This window comes from Gobius niger, assembly GCF_951799975.1.
Source record: "Gobius niger genome assembly, chromosome: 19".
NCBI classification, from domain to species: domain Eukaryota; kingdom Metazoa; phylum Chordata; class Actinopteri; order Gobiiformes; family Gobiidae; genus Gobius; species Gobius niger.
This window is the reverse complement of record NC_136870.1, coordinates 28103810-28122271: the sequence shown is the minus strand read 5'-3', so window position 1 is coordinate 28122271 and position 18462 is coordinate 28103810. Positions and strand designations below refer to the sequence as shown.

The 18462-nt window shown below is 41.6% G+C and overlaps 1 protein-coding gene across 1 annotated transcript in view; it reads right to left on the bottom strand.

The window, feature by feature from the left end:
* rgs9b (regulator of G protein signaling 9b) overlaps positions 1–9673 on the bottom strand; it is a 37542-nt gene extending 27869 nt beyond the window's left edge. Inside the window, exons 1-2 of the mRNA XM_079577723.1 lie at positions 9564–9673; positions 2442–2538 (exon numbers count right to left, since the gene is read on the bottom strand). Coding sequence (XP_079433849.1) covers positions 2442–2538; positions 9564–9632 — 166 coding nt within the window. The 5' untranslated portion in view covers positions 9633–9673. The remainder of the gene's footprint in view (positions 1–2441; positions 2539–9563) is intronic.
* Between the last annotated feature and the right edge of the window lie 8789 nt (positions 9674–18462).

The window sequence follows — 18462 nt, the reverse complement described above, 5'->3', positions numbered from 1 at the left end:
TGTTTACATCTGTCCCCACCGTACCCACGTCTATGATCACGGATCTGAAAAACTCCAAATTACGAGTTTAAAAGTCGTAATTTTGACTTCCTGTTGGGCTTTTATTTTTTAACATGGCGGAAACGGGCTTCCATAAAAGCTTCTTGCCTGGAGCTGACAGGCCTCACACGACCTACAAAACTGTGACAATCTGAACCAGGACGTTAAGATGGGTTTTGTAGGACTTAGCTTTCAAATGAGGTGTTTCCCTGGCCTATAGTCCGCGTCTCACCTGTGACGGCCTGGGGGAGGGCGTGTCTCACCTGTGACGGCCTGGGGGGGGGGGGCGTGGGGAGGGCGTGTCTCACCTGTGACGGCGTGTCTCACCCGTGACGGCGTGTCTCACCTGTGACGGCGTGTCTCACCTGTGACGGCGTGGGGGGGGGGCGTGTCTCACCTGTGACGGCGTGGGGGGGGGGGGCGTGTCTCACCTGTGACGGCGTGTCTCACCTGTGACGGCGTGGGGGGGGGCGTGTCTCACCTGTGACGGCGTGTCTCACCCGTGACGGCGTGTCTCACCTGTGACGGCGTGTCTCACCTGTGACGGCGTGGGGGGGGGGCGTGTCTCACCTGTGACGGCGTGTCTCACCTGTGACGGCGTGGGGGGGGGCGTGTCTCACCTGTGACGGTGTGGGGGGGGGGCGTGTCTCACCTGTGACGGCCTGGGGGGGGGGGGGCGTGGGGAGGGCGTGTCTCACCTGTGACGGCGTGTCTCACCCGTGACGGCGTGTCTCACCTGTGACGGCGTGTCTCACCTGTGACGGCGTGGGGGGGGGCGTGTCTCACCTGTGACGGCGTGTCTCACCTGTGACGGCGTGGGGGGGGGGCGTGTCTCACCTGTGACGGCGTGTCTCACCTGTGACGGCGTGGGGGGGGGGCGTGTCTCACCTGTGACGGCGTGTCTCACCCGTGACGGCGTGTCTCACCTGTGACGGCGTGGGGAGGGCGTGTCTCACCTGTGACGGCGTGTCTCACCCGTGACGGCGTGTCTCACCTGTGACGGCGTGTCTCACCTGTGACGGCGTGGGGGGGGGGCGTGTCTCACCTGTGACGGCGTGTCTCACCCGTGACGGCGTGTCTCACCTGTGACGGCGTGTCTCACCTGTGACGGCGTGGGGGGGGGGGCGTGTCTCACCTGTGACGGCGTGTCTCACCTGTGACGGCGTGGGGGGGGGCGTGTCTCACCTGTGACGGCGTGGGGGGGGGGCGTGTCTCACCTGTGACGGTGTGGGGGGGGGGCGTGTCTCACCTGTGACGGCGTGGGGGGGGGGCGTGTCTCACCTGTGACGGTGTGTCTCACCTGTGACGGCGTGGGGAGGGCGTGTCTCACCTGTGACGGCGTGTCTCACCCGTGACGGCGTGTCTCACCTGTGACGGCGTGGGGAGGGCGTGTCTCACCTGTGACGGCGTGTCTCACCCGTGACGGCGTGTCTCACCTGTGACGGCGTGTCTCACCTGTGACGGCGTGGGGGGGGGGGCGTGTCTCACCTGTGACGGCGTGTCTCACCTGTGACGGCGTGGGGGGGGGCGTGTCTCACCTGTGACGGCGTGGGGGGGGGGCGTGTCTCACCTGTGACGGTGTGGGGGGGGGGCGTGTCTCACCTGTGACGGCGTGGGGGGGGGGCGTGTCTCACCTGTGACGGTGTGGGGGAGGGCGTGTCTCACCTGTGACGGTGTGTCTCACCTGTGACGGCGTGGGGGGGGCGTGTCTCACCTGTGACGGCGTGGGGGGGGCGTGTCTCACCTGTGACGGCGTGGGGGGGGCGTGTCTCACCTGTGACGGCGTGGGGGGGGCGTGTCTCACCTGTGACGGCGTGTCTCACCTGTGACGGCGTGGGGGGGGCGTGTCTCACCTGTGACGGCGTGGGGGGGGCGTGTCTCACCTGTGACGGCGTGGGGGGGGGGCGTGTCTCACCTGTGACGGCGTGGGGGGGGGGGCGTGTCTCACCTGTGACGGCGTGTCTCACCTGTGACGGCGTGGGGGGGGGCGTGTCTCACCTGTGACGGCGTGGGGGGGGGCGTGTCTCACCTGTGACGGCGTGGGGGGGGGCGTGTCTCACCTGTGACGGCGTGGGGGGGGGGCGTGTCTCACCTGTGACGGTGTGGGGGGGGGGCGTGTCTCACCTGTGACGGCGTGGGGGGGGGGCGTGTCTCACCTGTGACGGCGTGGGGGAGGGCGTGTCTCACCTGTGACGGCGTGGGGGGGGCGTGTCTCACCTGTGACGGCGTGGGGGGGGCGTGTCTCACCTGTGACGGCGTGGGGGGGGCGTGTCTCACCTGTGACGGCGTGGGGGGGGCGTGTCTCACCTGTGACGGTGTGGGGGGGGGGCGTGTCTCACCTGTGACGGCGTGGGGGGGGGGCGTGTCTCACCTGTGACGGTGTGGGGGAGGGCGTGTCTCACCTGTGACGGCGTGGGGGATGGTGGTGATGACCAGTCTCTGGGGCTGTGACCTCACTCCTGACCTCGGGTCCTGCATCTCCAGCACGACGCTCTCCGCCTGAGGAACCCACACAGAGACACAGAAACCACATCATCCACGTGAGGCCGGGGAGTCCGGGTTTCCACGGCGACCGCTGGAGGCGTCACCATGACAACCGCGGCAGGAAAAACCTCCTCAGCTCACGGCTCGGCGACCGCAGAGTTTTTCTCCTGCTCCTCCACTGCTTTAATCCATCCACTTCCTCCTGCTTTACTCGGGGCCCCAAGACTTAAAGGGATGTTTCAGGGTGTTTGACACAGGGCCTCATTTCCTCGTTATCCAGAGTGTTGCTGATTTCTGGAGATATTTTTTTTGTAATTCATGCAGTTCTTATATTTGAAAAATTCAACAAAAAAGTGACAAAAATTCAACAAAAATGTGACAAAAATTCAACAAAAAAGTGACAAAAATTCAACAAAAAAGTGACAAAAATTCAACAAAAAAGTGACAAAAACTAAACAAAAAAGTGACAAAAACTAAACAAAAAAGTGAAAAAACTAAACAAAAAAGGGACAAAAATTCAACAAAAAAGTGACAAAAACTAAACAAAAAAGGGACAAAAATTCAACAAAAAAGTGACAAAAATTAAACAAAAAAGTGACAAAAATTCAACAAAAAAGTGACAAAAACTAAACAAAAAAGTGACAAAAATTCAACAAAAAAGTGACAAAAATTCAACAAAAAAGTGACAAAAATTCAACAAAAAAGGGACAAAAACTAAACAAAAAAGTGACAAAAACTAAACAAAAAAGTGAAAAAACTAAACAAAAAAGGGACAAAAATTCAACAAAAAAGTGACAAAAATTAAACAAAAAAGTGACAAAAATTCAACAAAAAAGGGACAAAAACTAAACAAAAAAGTGACAAAAACTAAACAAAAAAGTGAAAAAACTAAACAAAAAAGTGACAAAAATTCAACAAAAAAGGGACAAAAACTAAACAAAAAAGTGACAAAAACTAAACAAAAAAGTGACAAAAATTCAACAAAAAAGGGACAAAAACTAAACAAAAAAGTGACAAAAACTAAACAAAAAAGTGACAAAAACTAAACAAAAAAGTGACAAAAACTAAACAAAAAAGTGACAAAAATTCAACAAAAAAGTGACAAAAACTAAACAAAAAAGTGACAAAAACTAAACAAAAAAGTGACAAAAACTAATCAAAAAAGTGACAAAAATTCAACAAAAAAGTGACAAAAATTCAACAAAAAAGTGACAAAAATTCAACAAAAAAGTGACAAAAACTCAACAAAAATGTGACAAAAATTCAACAAAAAAATGACAAAAATTCAACAAAAAAGTGACAAAAACTCAACAAAAAAATGACAAAAATTCAACAAAAAAGTGACAAAAATTCAACAAAAAAGTGACAAAAATTCAACAAAAATGTGACAAAAATTCACCAAAAAAGTGACAAAAATTCAACAAAAAAGTGACAAAAACTAAACAAAAAAGTGACAAAAATTCAACAAAAAAGTGACAAAAACTAAACAAAAAAGTGACAAAAATTCTACAAAAAAGTGACAAAAACTAAACAAAAAAGTGACAAAAATTCTACAAAAAAGTGACAAAAACTCAACAAAAAAGTGACAAAAATTCAACAAAAAAGTGACAAAAATTCAACAAAAAATGACAAAGATTCAACAAAAAAATGACAAAAACTCAACAAAAAAGTGACAAAAACTCAACAAAAATGTGACAAAAATTCAACAAAAAAGTGACAAAAATTCAACAAAAAAAGTGACAAAAATTCAACAAAAAAGTGACAAAAATTCAACAAAAAAGTGACAAAAACTCAACAAAAAAGTGACAAAAACTCAACGAAAAAGTGACAAAAATTCAACAAAAAAGTGACAAAAACTAAACAAAAAAGTGACAAAAATTCAACAAAAAAATGACAAAAATTTAACAAAAAAGTGACAAAAACTCAACAAAAATGTGACAAAAAAGAAAGGAAAAAAAAACATACAAAAGGAGACACAACACAGCAACAACGCGAGGAAAGAGATCAGTTTTGTGGGTCTTAGCTTTCAAATGTGTCCATAGAGTCATGTTTGGAATATAACTGACCTGCATCACATGAATGATCACATTTTGAGGGACTTTTTTCTCTCAGATCACTCCGCCGCTGCGTAGCTTATACAACCACGAAGCTGATGCTGCTCAAATATAAGTTACTTTAAATGATTCTATGGACATTTATATGGTTATATGGAAATTGTGGTCCCGGATACTCCCGGAGCACCCCCTACAGGGCACCACGAGGGACACGGAATTTTTTGCCACAATTTCGCCCAATTTTCACAATTTTTTGCCCAGTTTATTTTATTTTTTTCTTATTTTTTGTTTTTTTTTACAAATGTTTTCCTCAAAATTTCTGCCACAATTTCTTCCCAAATTGTCCCACATTTCCTGACATGTTCTAGTCGACACACATTTTAGTATAAACCAGTTATTAGTGAAAAATCTGTAAAAATTCCGATTTCACCCACAAAGGAAACCATAGGACCATATTTGGATTACAGCGTCATAGATACAGAGAAGGGGGCGTGGCTTCACCGAGGGGGAAACTAGAATCTTTAGGGAAACACAATTTTTCTCTCTTTTAACCATTTTCTGGTGGAATATCAACTTATTTTTCACATAAATAAAGTCAAGTGTAAATCGGGCCCATATGGATATTTTCTCACAGCAGATTGTTCTGTAGAAGTGAAAAAACGGCAGTTGTAGCTAGTGCTAGCTAAGCGTTAGCATTAGCCCGATGCTAACATGTAGCATCAAGTTAGCATTCTCCATTATTTATGTGTTTATGGGCTGTTGAACCACTTTGCTCCTCCCCATGTCTTTGCATCTTTATTTATTAGAAACTATGTTCATGATTCAGCGTTTGTTAAAGTATTTTTTGAGTTGTTTTCCCCCTTAACTGTTTTAAAAAATGACCATATATGGGCGATTCCAGAGGTACCGTCTGTATCTATCTCAGTCACAGCCTTTCCTGCTACACGTGGACACCAAACCGGTCAGTATTAGTGAATGAAAGAGTCACTTCCTGGATAAACCTCAGAGTAAACCTCACAAAGACAGAGTTTGGGCTGATCTGTGAGACGTTCAGGAGGGAAGGATGGCCCGGTTTCCTCGAGCGGCTCCAGAGCTGAGGATTATCTGATTATCTGTTATTAAAGTGAACCGCTCAGGCCATGAAGGTCACGCTGCATTATTCACTCACCGCTGGGAGACGACATTTACACACAAGCTTTACGTTCACCGCACAGGAGCTGCATCACCAGAACCATTTCACTAAAACCATCTCAGCTCCATCTCAGTCAGCAAACACATGACGAAAGAGTGACAGGTAAAAGTGGAAAAATGTGACGGGAAAAAGTCCAAACAGTGACGACAACACGAGGAAAAAGATCCTTTAAGCTCTTAACTCCCACCTGAACGGATCCCATTTTCTCCAGTTTGGCTTTACCCCAATCAAGAAGCTTCTTGGGGAAAAAACAGCCACAAAAAATGAGAAGAAAACAAGGATGTAAACGCAACACAAAAGTGACAAAAACTCAACAAAAATGTGACAAAAACTCAACAAAAATTCAACCAAAAATTCAACCAAAAATTCAACAAAAATTCAACAAAAATTCAACAAAAATTCATCAAAAATTCAACAAAAATTCAACAAAAATTCAACAAAAATTCAACAAAAATTCATCAAAAATTCAACAAAAATTCATCAAAAATTCTACAAAAATTCTACAAAAAAGTGACAAAAACTCAACAAAAATGTGACAAAAATTCAACCAAAAAGTGACAAAAATTCAAGAAAAAAGTGACAAAAATTCAAGAAAAAAGTGACAAAAAATCAACAAAAAAGTGACAAAAACTCAGCAAAAATGACACACAGGTGACACAACACAGCAACAACGTGAGGAAAAAGATCATTTTTGTGGGTCTTAGCTTTCAAATGAGGTGTTACACAGGCCTATAGCGAAAGAGGACAGAAGGCATTCGGTTTAGGCGGGGGGTAAGAGGTTGAGATCAGTTTTGTTGGTCTTTCAAACAAAGCAGGTTTTTTTTGAATTTGTGTTTGACTCCGCTGGTTTTTTGTGGAGTTGATTATCGATAATAGCAATAATTACAATTTGTCGACATGAACTTCTCATTATCGACGAATCGCTTTCATAAAATGTTCCATCGATACAGACACTCGTCAAAGAAGGGGGCGTGGCTTCGTCGAGGGGGCCATTTTCTGGTGAACTATAAACGTATTCACCACATACGAATAAAGTCAAGTCTAAATCAGGTCCATGTGGATGTTTAAAAACGGCAGTCGCAGGTAGGGTTAGCTAATGTAGAGGCCGTGTGGCCTTGTGCCACACAAACCACTAGGATGCAAAGTTTTGAAGGCTCTCAGACGCGTGTTCCAATCAAAAGGGGAGCGCAGTAATCTTGTAACATGTTCCTTTATTTACTTGAGCTCAGCACGGTCAAAAGACTGTTCCTCCTTACTTTGCAACACCTGGCACCACTAATTACCAGGCTTAAATAGGGCCAGGGCAAGAAGCATGAGGAGGAATCAGCCACAGTGACTCCTAGAGGTCAGGCAGGCATTCTGGCCGCTACAGCTAGCATGTAGCATTATGTTAGCATTCTCCGTTATTCATATATCTAGGGCAGGGGGAGGCAACGTCAGGCCCGGGGGCCAAATCCGGCCCTCCAGCACAGAACCTCTGGCCCTAAAGATGATTTTGAGAAACATTATGACACAAATCAGAAAGTACTTTAACATAGACTTATATGGGAGAATGCAATTTGAAGGGCCTTTTTCTCCAAACACATGTTTCTGTCATTGTGGCGACACTATGTCCACGTCAGTCGGACCTAAAGACTTTACATTTTCCAGCCTTGGACTGAACAAGATTTGGAAGATTTTTTCAGAGGGATTTTTTATTATTTAATCCTTAGCCCCATTTATTGAGTTTTGAATGTCAAAAAATAAGGCGAGAATTACATTTTTACAAATGTTTCCACTAAAAAACAGTTTATTTTAAAACTAAACAAGAAATCCAAAATCCCCTGTGAAAAAATCTTGGCAACTCATTCATCAATAAAATGAAACTATAAATTTGAATGTAGCTCTGTCCATTATTCAGATTTCGTCGCTGAAAAGACGGGAAATTTGAGGCATTTTTAGGCATAAAACACCTTGTTCTTAAATGAAAAGATAAAATGACAGAAAACTTGCCATGTATTTTTTCTCACATTTATGTCAGTGATCGACAGCAACAGCTTCAAATTGAAATCTGTAAATTTGTTTTTTTTTTCTTATTCACCTGCAGTGTCTCGCCTAAACAGGAGAAATACTGTTAATGCACCCAATTGGGTCACATCATGCACAACTCCGGGATTTTTAGAAAGTGCACTGGAAAAATAATAATGATTTTAAAGGAACAGGCCACCGTTTTTACATACTGAGATATGTTCTTACCTCACTTTAGCCGAGTTAATATATCCCCGTCTGGTCTTTGTCCGTGCGCTCACACATACGCAGCCTCTCCCACATGTCACATAGCTCCAAAAAAGCTCACGATAGAAGCTCCCAAGCTCTTCCACGTGTTCCCTATTTAAATAAAGTTACGTGAAGTGTTTTCATGTGAAGTATATTTACACAGAAATGTAACGTGTCGATTTTATAAGCAAATAAAAAGGGGAACTATATTGTGAGGCGTAATGATACGAGGAGCAAAACGTCCGCGCAGTAACTCCTAAAGGTTATTGACGGAGGTGAGCGGGGGGAAGTCGCACGGACAAAGACCAGACGGGGATATATTAACTCGGCTAAGGCTAGGTAAGAACATATCTCAGCATGTAAAAACAGTGGCCTATTCCTTTAAGGAAGAAGTGACAGAAACCTACTTGTATTAAGAGATTGAATCTAAAGTATGAGCAGATTTGGTCTTAGATCAGATAAACCATCTTATCACCAATGGAACAAGTCATTCTCTTAACTCAGATTATATTGTATCATTTCAAATGAAAAACAAACCTTTTTAAAAGTAAAGTTCATTTGTCTGATTTCAAAGTGGGTTTTATGTTTGTTCCATTGGCATCAGCATTTGTATCTTTATCTTAGATTAGTCCAAACAGACTCAAATTCAACATAAAGAATCTTTATTCAAGCAATTTTAAGTCATTTTTCTCATTTAAGATGCTATTTTTTCCAGCGTAATGCTTTACTTTGGTCTAAAACTGGCGGCTTCAGCCCTCAGTGTTTTTACAAATTGGCCTCCATTAAGAAAACTTGCCTCCCCTGCTCTATGGGCTGTTGAACCATGTTGCTCCTTTCTTTATTTAGTATAAACTATATTCATAATTCAGCATTTGTTAAAGTAGTTTTTTGAATAATTAGAGAAAGTTTCGATTTTTCTCCAAATTGTTTTCCCCTTTAACTGTTTTCAAACATGACCATATATGGGCGAGTCCAGAGCTGTGTCTGTATCCTGTACGCAGAGAATACGTTACACTATAGTTCACCGACTCTGGTTATAAAGGCACAAGTTATTTATTACTGAAATAATCATATAATCTGACAGGAGGCCGAGGGCAGCTGTGGCTACATTATTATCATCATTAACTCATCGACATGTTTTCAGTAAACCCGGCATTAGATTTGAATACCTTCCACCAGACCTCAGGCTCATTATGAAACATTCACCATCACTGTTTACAAAAGGAAAACAACATCAGCAACAGAAACTACTGGACCAAACGTCACATATTTGAGTCAGACCAAACCGCGCCGCGTCTTTAAAAGTCTCAGATCAACACGTTGCATCGAAAACATCACAAAATCTGGGCTTTTCTGTCGCGACATCGACCCGTTTGAGCGATAATTCCGACTGAACGCGTCACGTAAAGCGGAGGTTTTCAGGATGGATCCGGACTTTTACGCGCGGAGCCGGAGACGCGGAGAGCGCGGCGTCACGGAGCCACAGAGGCGTTTGTTTATGTGGGAATAGAAGAGGAAAGAGGAGGAGAAAGCGGCACCTTGTGGAGGCAGGCCATGCGCGGCCGGTGCCTCTGCCCGTGGTCCCGCAGCGTGTTCTGGATGGTCATGGTGTCCGCGGCTCCGCGCACGATCCGCGGCTGCAGACGGAGGAGAGAGCCGCGAGGAGAGCGAGGTCCGCGGGGGAAGGAGCTGCGAGGAGCCGCTGAAGATGGAGGAGGAGGCGGGGGAGGGAGGGGGGGAGAGGGAGGAGGGGGGGGGAGATTAGCCTCGTTATGATCGTGATTAGGGGGAGACTATGTCCAAACAAACCCGCCTCATTTGCATAATGAGATGTTTAAAGAACGCACGAGGCGTTTCCGGTTTGAATTGTTATTATTATTGTGCAGATCGTGGACAATATGAAACATAACTGTGCAAAGGAAACAGAATATCCGATATCATCATGTCATGGGCAAACTGAGGCCCGGGGGCCAAAGCAGGCCTGCATGGGAAAGGATACATTTGCATATCGACTCCTGATTGGTCAGAGTCGCTCACACCTGAAAGACACATTTTAACATCCGGGTTGTTCGTGTGTGTGTTTATATTGGGCTTGACTTCACGGCAGGAGGTCACGTCACGTTCTAGGATGTGATGATGTCATAGTGTCAGGTGGAGGTGTAGGAAATCTCCAAAAGGAAATTGTTTTTCCTCATGTAGATCCTCTCAGTAATGACTGAGATATTCAGTTAACATAGTTACCGCCATAGCAGTTGCTCCGCCTCAATTTTAAAGGGGGGGTGTTATGCAAAATGTACTTTTTCAAGCTTTCCATCATGTTATTCTGTCACTCCCTCATTAAAAACATGGCTGAAGTGTTGCCTTGGCACATTCACGTATTTCTGAGTCATCTGTAAAAACTGTGATGGCGGCCATTTTAGGGATAGGTTTGCCTGAGTCCTCCTAGGAACGCCCCCACCTCCTGGAGACGCCTCCGAGCTTTGGTCACCAGCCGAGTAACCAACCACTGCTCCTCAGCAGAACCCCCTCCCCACTGATGCCACAGACAGCGTGTGGAGGGGGCGTGTCTAAAGGCTCAGAGGTTCTTAAAGAGACAGAGGCCTATTTCAAGACATTCACTACAGCCATTTTGAGAGAGACATTTTATACAAGGCAGTTATTCTGATTTACTGCATTTACAGACCAACAGAAGGTTTGTCATCATTGTAGTGTGATATAGACGGGTGCTATGGGGCTGAAAAAAGCAGAACACCCCCTCTTTAAAGCAGAACACCCCCTCTTTAAAGCAGAACACCCCCTCTTTAAACTACTGGTGGGTTGCAGGTTCTAGAATATGATGATGTCACCGGACCCAGCGGGGGCAGGAGCCAGTGTTTCCTATTAATTGCATTACACAATTAGAAAAATGATGATTAATATCACCCCTCCTGGAACCGCCACCTTGATGTGGTGGAGGGTTTGAGCGCCCGAATGATCCTGGTGCTCTGTGTCGGGGGCGTCGTGTCCCTGGTAGGGTCTCCCAGGGCAAACAGGTCCTATAGGTGACGGGTCAGACAGAGAGCAGGTCAGAAGCTCCTCATGAGAGACCAACAGGCCCGGTTAGAACCATGAGGCCGTCCTCATGTGGACCCACCACCTGCAGGGGGCGCCATAAGGGGGCTGGTGCAGCTCCAACAGCCCCCATGACCCGGCAACGGACAAGTGGAAGAAAATGGATGGATGGATAATATCAGTCACTGGGTCCATGATCTCTCTGTACAAGAACAAACATATACTCATAATGTTCCCTCTATATAATCGTATAGGCCTTTAGAACGCTGTGATGTGACCTGAAACACAGCTCTTTAGAATGTGATGTCACGAGAACGCAACACGTTTTACTGTTTTCAATCAGAAATACATCAAAATCATTGTTATTCATTTAAAAAAATATTGTTTTGAAGCATCTCGCGACTCCCCAAGGGGCTTCGACCCCCACTTTGGGAAACCCTGGCCTAAAAAGAGGAGAAAACACCAATATTTCCACTAAAGAAAGACTCTGTGACGACCGACCCCTGACCTTCTGACCTCCTGACCTTCTGACCTTCTGACCTCAGCTTCATGATTTTAACACAAAACATGAGACAAATCCTCTCCTTAATCATCATCTTGTTTTTTTCTGTAGAATCAGGTCCTTTACAAACGTGTGCAGGAGCGACACCGTGTGGTCACAGCCGGTCACTGCGGTTTCACAAAGCTTTAACCTGAAACAAGTCCTTCTTCAAAACATCACAAAACTTCAGAAAGTCTTAATGAAGAGATTTATTCCTCACATTCTTTGGCGTCACAAACATTTTAAACACATTATTAATAAAAGTCAAAACAATTCAACAATTCAGTCATTTTTGTAACTTTTTTGTAATTTTTTTTCTACATTTTTTTTTCACTTTTTGTCACATGTGACAAAAAGTGAAAAAAAAGAAAAGAAAAAAAAAATCAATTTTCTGTCAATTTTTCATCTTTTTTTTTGTCATTTTTTGTCAAATTTGTATCTTTTTTTCCCCGTCTTTTTTGGGTCATTTTTATCATTTTTTGGACATATTTTTCTCATTTTTTCATCACTTTTTTGTCAACGTTTTTTGTCATTTTTTTTCTTCATTTTTTCTCTTTTTTTCCCACATTTTTCATCATTTTTTGGTCATTTTTTGTCAAATTTCTGTCACATTTTTTTTATAATTTTTTCCTCATTTTTATTATTTATTCGTCACATTTTTGTCAGTTTTTCATCATTTTTTTTGGCATTTTTTGTCAATTTTTTCATCAATTTTTCATCACTTTTTTGTCAAAGTTTTTTTTAATTTTTTTTCTTCATTTCTGTCACATTTTTCGTCACTTTTTTGTCAATGTTTTCTCACTTTTTTGTCACATTTCCATCATTGTTTAACAGACACTGCAGATGAAAAGGGAAACTTCAGAAAGTCTTTATGAAGAGATTTATTCCTCACATTCTTTGGCGTCACAAACATTTTAAACACATTATTAATAAAAGTGAAAACAAACAGATTCATAATCAGAGCATCGTCATCGTCAGATAAAAACAAACTCATAGAAATGATTCAAGCTCGAAAGAAATTCATGCTTTGTTAAAATATCTTCATCTGTGTTGGTCAAACCCAGAGAAACAATTCATTCTTTTTAGTTTGAGTCAATAAGGCGTGTTTAGTTTTTAGATAAAGTAGATAAAAGTGGAAAAAAAGAGAAAAAAAAACTCCTTGATTTTAAATAAAAGAAAATAAATAAAAGAAAATAAATAAATAAAGGAAAACATGGCAAAAAAAAAATGGGGGAAAGAAAAAGAATTGGGTAAAAATGCCAGAAAAATAGAAATGGTAAATGAGTAAATGGTGGAAACGTTGTGGTGAAAGGGGCGTGGCCTCAGTGGTACTTCCTCCATCGCTCACGCTCTGGAAAACATTTACATGAGGTTAATTTAAGACTTTTTAAGACCTTTTTAAGAGCACAAAATCTCAGAAATAAGACCTGTTTTTGGACGTGCGATATATAAATGGACTGTAAAGAAAATCACTGTCACAAAAATCCAAGAGTCAAACTGTTGTTTCTGATTTCACAGTGGGATGTTCAAATGTTAGAACTTCATTTTTCACAATAGGCATTTTAACAATCGTTCAAGTTTTAACCTCTTAACTCCCGCCTGAAAGGAGAGGACCTTTTTCCTCACGTCATCACATTTTTTTTTCCATCATTTTTTTGTCGGGAATTCGACTCATTTTGGTAACTTTATTTGTCATTTTTTGTCAATTTTTTGTAATTTTTGGTCAATTTTTTTGATCACATTTTTTTGTCAATTTTTCATCAAGTTTTTTTCATTTTTTTTTCATTTTTTTTTCATTTTTTCGTCAATTTTTCATCAAATTTTTGTCATTTTTTTGTCACATTTTTGTATTTTTTGTCAATTTTTTTGTAATTTTTTCATCAATTTTTAAATTTTTTGTCACTTTTTTGTCACATTTTTGTCTTTTTTTCGTCATTTTTTTGTCAATTTCTTGTGACATTTTTGCCTCTTTTTCATCAAGTTTTTTTCACTTTTTTGTCAATTTTTTGTAATTTTTTTCGTCAATTTTTCATCAAGTTTTTGTTAATTTTCTCGTCAATTTTTCAATTTTTTGTCACATTTTTTTGTCACATTTTTGTCATTTTTTGTTAATTTCTTGTGACATTTTTTGCCTTTTTCATCAATTTTTTTGTCACATTTTTGGTCACATTTTTGTCTTTTTTTCGTCATTTTTTTGTCAATTTCTTGTGACATTTTTGCTTCTTTTTCATCAAGTTTTTTTCACTTTTTTGTCAATTTTTTGTAATTTTTTCCGTAAATTTTTCATCAAGTTTTTGTTAATTTTCTCGTCAATTTTTCATTTTTTTGTCACATTTTTGTCATTTTTTTTGGTCATTTTTTGTCAATTTCTTGTGACATTTTTGCCTTTTTCATCAATTTTTTGTCACTTTTTTGTCACATTTCCATCATTGTTTTCGTCTCAGTTTTGTTGCTTTTCATCACATTTTTGTCTTTTTTTGTGTCATTTTTTGTCACATTTTTGTCATTGTTTTGTCAATTTTTCATTTTTTTGTCAATTTTTTGTCAATTTTTTGTCAATTTTTTTGTAATTTTTTCGTCACTTTTTCAATTTTTTGTCACATTTTTTTGTCACATTTTTGTCATTTTCTTGTGACATTTTTGCCTCTTTTTCATCAATTTTTCTCACTTTTTTGTCACATTTCCATCATTGTTTTCATCTCAGTTTTGTTGCTATTTATCACATTTTTGTCTTTTTTTGTGTGTCATTTTTTGTCACATTTTTTGTAATTTTTTCGTCAATTTTTCAATTTTTTGTCACATTTTTGTCATATTTTTTGTCATTTTTTGTCAATTTCTTGTGACATTTTTGCCTCATTTTATCAATTTTTTGTCACTTTTTTGTCACATTTCCATCATGGTTTTCGTCTCAGTTTTGCTTTTGGATTGGGGTAAAGCCAAACTGGAGAAAATGTGCTCGGTTCAGGTGGGAGTTAAGACAGGTCCTAAAGAACTCGTCACAGCTAAGGTAAGAAATGGTGGCCTGTTCCTTTAAGACTTTTTAAGACCCCGCGGACACCCCTGTAACAAGGAAATCAAAAGTAAAACCAAGAGTCACTCACTGAGACGAGGGAAAGTCCAGACGTAGCTGAGGACGCAGTATCCCGCCAGCAGCATGGCCACGCCCCCGACCCCGCCCTTCCTCACGTCGATGTACCTGCGGTAGTACCACTGCCAGCCTGAGGGGGCGGCGGGGCAGAGGAGAGACGGGTCCCGGTGAAGAGGCGGAGACAGAGTCGTGTGTTACGTGTGTGTGTGTGTGTGACTCTCACTGACCTCTCTGGAGCAGCTGGAACGCGTCGCGGGGCCTTCGAGGCGAACGGGAAACCAGCCAATCGGGAAGCTCCCTCAGCATCACCTGACCCAACCGCTGCTGCGACAGAGCGCCTGGGAAACGAGCGAGGGAAAGAGTTTAATCTCCCGTCTCCAAACAAATGTGAAGCTTTTACCTTTATCTGTGTCACTTCCTGTCAGCGGCTTTAACCTCTTAACTCCCGCCTGAACCGAGAGCGTTTCCTCCAGTTCAGCTTTACCCAAATCCTGTAGGCCAGTGTAACGCCTCATTTGAAAGATCTACAAAACTCAACTAAATGGATCTTTTTCCTCACGTCATCAGATTTCTTTTCCATCATTTTATTTTTTTTGGTATTCAAGTCATTTTTTGTAATTTTATTTTTCTTCATTTTTAAATCATTTTTTGTCACATTTTTGTAATTTTTTGTCAATTTTTTATTATTTTTGATCATTTTTTGTCACATTTATGCATTTTTGTCTTTTTTTTTGTTGCATTTTTTTGTCATTTTTTGTCAATTTCTGATAATTTTTTCGTCATTTTTTTTGTCTTTTTTTATCATTTTTTGTCACATTTATGTAACTTTTTTGTCATTTTTTCGTTATTTTTTTGGCACTTTTTTGTCAATTTTTTAATATTTTGTAATAATTTTTGGTCATTTTTTTTGTCTTTTTTGGTCATTTTTTGGTCAATTTTTTATAATTTTTTCGTATTTTTTTTCGTATTTTTTTTCGTCATTTTTTGTCACATTTATGTCACTTTTTTGTCATTTTTCTGCACTTTTTTTGTCAATTTTTTATAATTTTTTCGTCATTTTTTTTTGTCTTTTTGTCAGATTTATGTCATTTTTTGTTAATTTTTTATCAAATTTCTGTCACATTTTTGTAATTTTAGTGACATTTTTTCTGTCTTGTAATTTTTTTGTCAAATTTTAATCATTTTTTGGTCATTTTTTTGGTCATTTTTTGTTATTTTTTGTCAAATTTTTTATCATTTTTTCGTAATTTTATTTGTCTTTTTTGGTAATTTTTAGTCATTTTTTTGTCACATTTTCGTCAATTTTTGGTCAATTTTTAATAATTTTTTCGTCTTTTTTGGTAATTTTTGGTCACATTTTTGTCACATTTTTTCGTCATTTTTTGTATTTTTTTGTCAATTTTTTGTCATTTTTTCATCTTTTTTTTTTTCTTTTTTTGGTCATTTTTATCATTTTTTCTCACTTTTTTGTCACATTTCCATGATTGTTTTCATCTCAGTTCTGTTGCTGTTTTCACACCTTTTTTCCAGAAGCTTTTGGACTGGGGCAAAGAGATGCAACGGGCGCCTGAGATGGGCATTCGGCTTATTTTCAAAAGCATTAAAGTCATATCGAGGTCTTCATTTTAACCCCGTCCCTCGCTCACCTCTGACGCTCCTCTCGTCTGGTTTCCTCACGTCCCTCCTCGTCTCCGCCTCCATCTCTCTCTCCGCCTCCTGCAGGTTTGCCTTAAAAATCGCCGCCGCGTCTTTCCCGAACGCTTCGCTCGACACCTCCGCCTGCAGGAACGCCGTGGCGGGAGACGGCAGCGCGGCCAGCCCCCTCGAGTGCCCGTCCATCCTCAGCCCGTCCTTCAGAAGCTCCGCCCTCTGGGAGAAATTACAGTCCGTGCTTTCCGCTTTCGACAGCTCGCTCAGAAAACGCCCACTTCTCTCCGCCGTCAGAGCCATCAGCTGTGACGGGGCCTCTCGGAGCAGAGCCACGCTTTTAGTTTCACTTTCTTTCACAGGATCCTCCACAACAGGGTTCTCTTTCCGGCGGCCATTTTGTCTCGTCCGTCCCAAAGCGGCTCGAACATCGTGAAGCGTAACCGTAGCTTCTTGTTTCGAAGTCAACGCGTCGATTTCTCTCAAACTCCTCTGGTTTTCAGGTAAACTCCTCTGGTTTTCCGCTAAACTCCTCTGGTTTTCCGCTAAACTCCTCTGGTTTTCCGCTAAACTCCTCTGGTTTTCTGGTAAACTCCTCTGGTTTTCCGCTAAACTCCTCTGGTTTTCTGCTAAACTCCTCTGGTTTTCCCGTAAACTCCTCTGGTTTTCCGGCAAACTCCTCTGGTTTTCCGGCAAACTCCTCTGGTTTTCCGCTAAACTCCTCTGGTTTTCCGGCAAACTCCTCTGGTTTTCCGCTAAACTCCTCTGGTTTTCTGGTAAACTCCTCTGGTTTTCTGCTAAACTCCTCTGGTTTTCCGCTAAACTCCTCTGGTTTTCCTCTCCTCCCGACCAAACATTCTCTTTCGAAACTTTGCCTTTATTGGAGCTGCTTTTCTTGGTCAAAATCCCTTTAACTTCCTTCGTTTTTGAGACAGTTTGGGAACTGTCCACGTCTTTCATCCCATCCGTCGGCTTTGTCCGTTGTTCTTCAGTCCGATTCAAAGTTTGCCGTTCAATATCCGCTCCTATTTCGTGAATTATCTCCCGATTATTTTCGGTGGATGAAGAGTTTGCCATTTCGGGTTTTGCATTTAACGATGAACGTACTTTTTCTGAATGATTTCCAGTTAATTCCTCGTCGATTTGGCTCCACGTGGGAACTTTCTTTTTGCTTTTTGAGGCTGATGATGGTACAGAAGTCGGGGAGGACATTTCTGCCGCCATTTTGATCTGTTCAGACAGTTTCATCTTCGTTTTCTTCACTGAACTGGGCTTTTTTAACGTCATGGCCGCTTGTTCCTTCCCTTCCGTCGTGGCAGAACGTTGAGTTTGGTTTGAGTTTGGAGGCAGCGATGATGAGGAGGAGGAGGAGGAGGTCTTGGTTTCTTCATGTCGAGGAGATGTGGTGGTTTTGGAGCTTTTCGCAGCTTTACAGTGAGGCAGGTGACTCTTCAACCTCTTGAAGGACTTTCCACAAAACGGACAAACCTCTGGAAGGAAAGAGGAGACACGTGGTTGGCTGATTAATTCATAACAAAGAAAACAAAATGGGGGGAAAATGAAACACAAACTTTGCAGCTTTAAGGCAAAATCAGGTAAATGAGGCCTTTAATGCTAATACAAAATAGTTCTGAAGGATCTTTTTTGATGGTCATTCTTTGTGAAAACATCTGAAAGAATTCTAATTTCAACCAAATCCACAGGGGCAAAAGTCAGATTGGATTTTTGAAACTCGAATGGCAAAGTGGTTTTAAAAAATGTAGATGTTAAACGTGAAATTAACCTCTTAACTCCCGCCTGAAGCGAGAACATTTTCTCCAGTTCAGCTTTACCCAAATCCTGTAGGCCAGTGTAACGCCTCATTTGAAAGCTAAGATCGACAAAACTTATCTAAATGGGTCTTTTTCCTCACGTCATCACATTTTTTTCCCATCATTTTTTGGGGCGGTTTCAACTCATTTTTGTAATTTTTTTGTCAAATAGTACATTTTTTGTCACTTTTTGTCACATGTTCATCATTTTTTGTCAATTTTTTGTGATTTTTTTCATTTTTTGTAATTTTTTTGGTCATTTTTTGTCAAATTTTTCACATTTTTGTCATTTTTTGGTG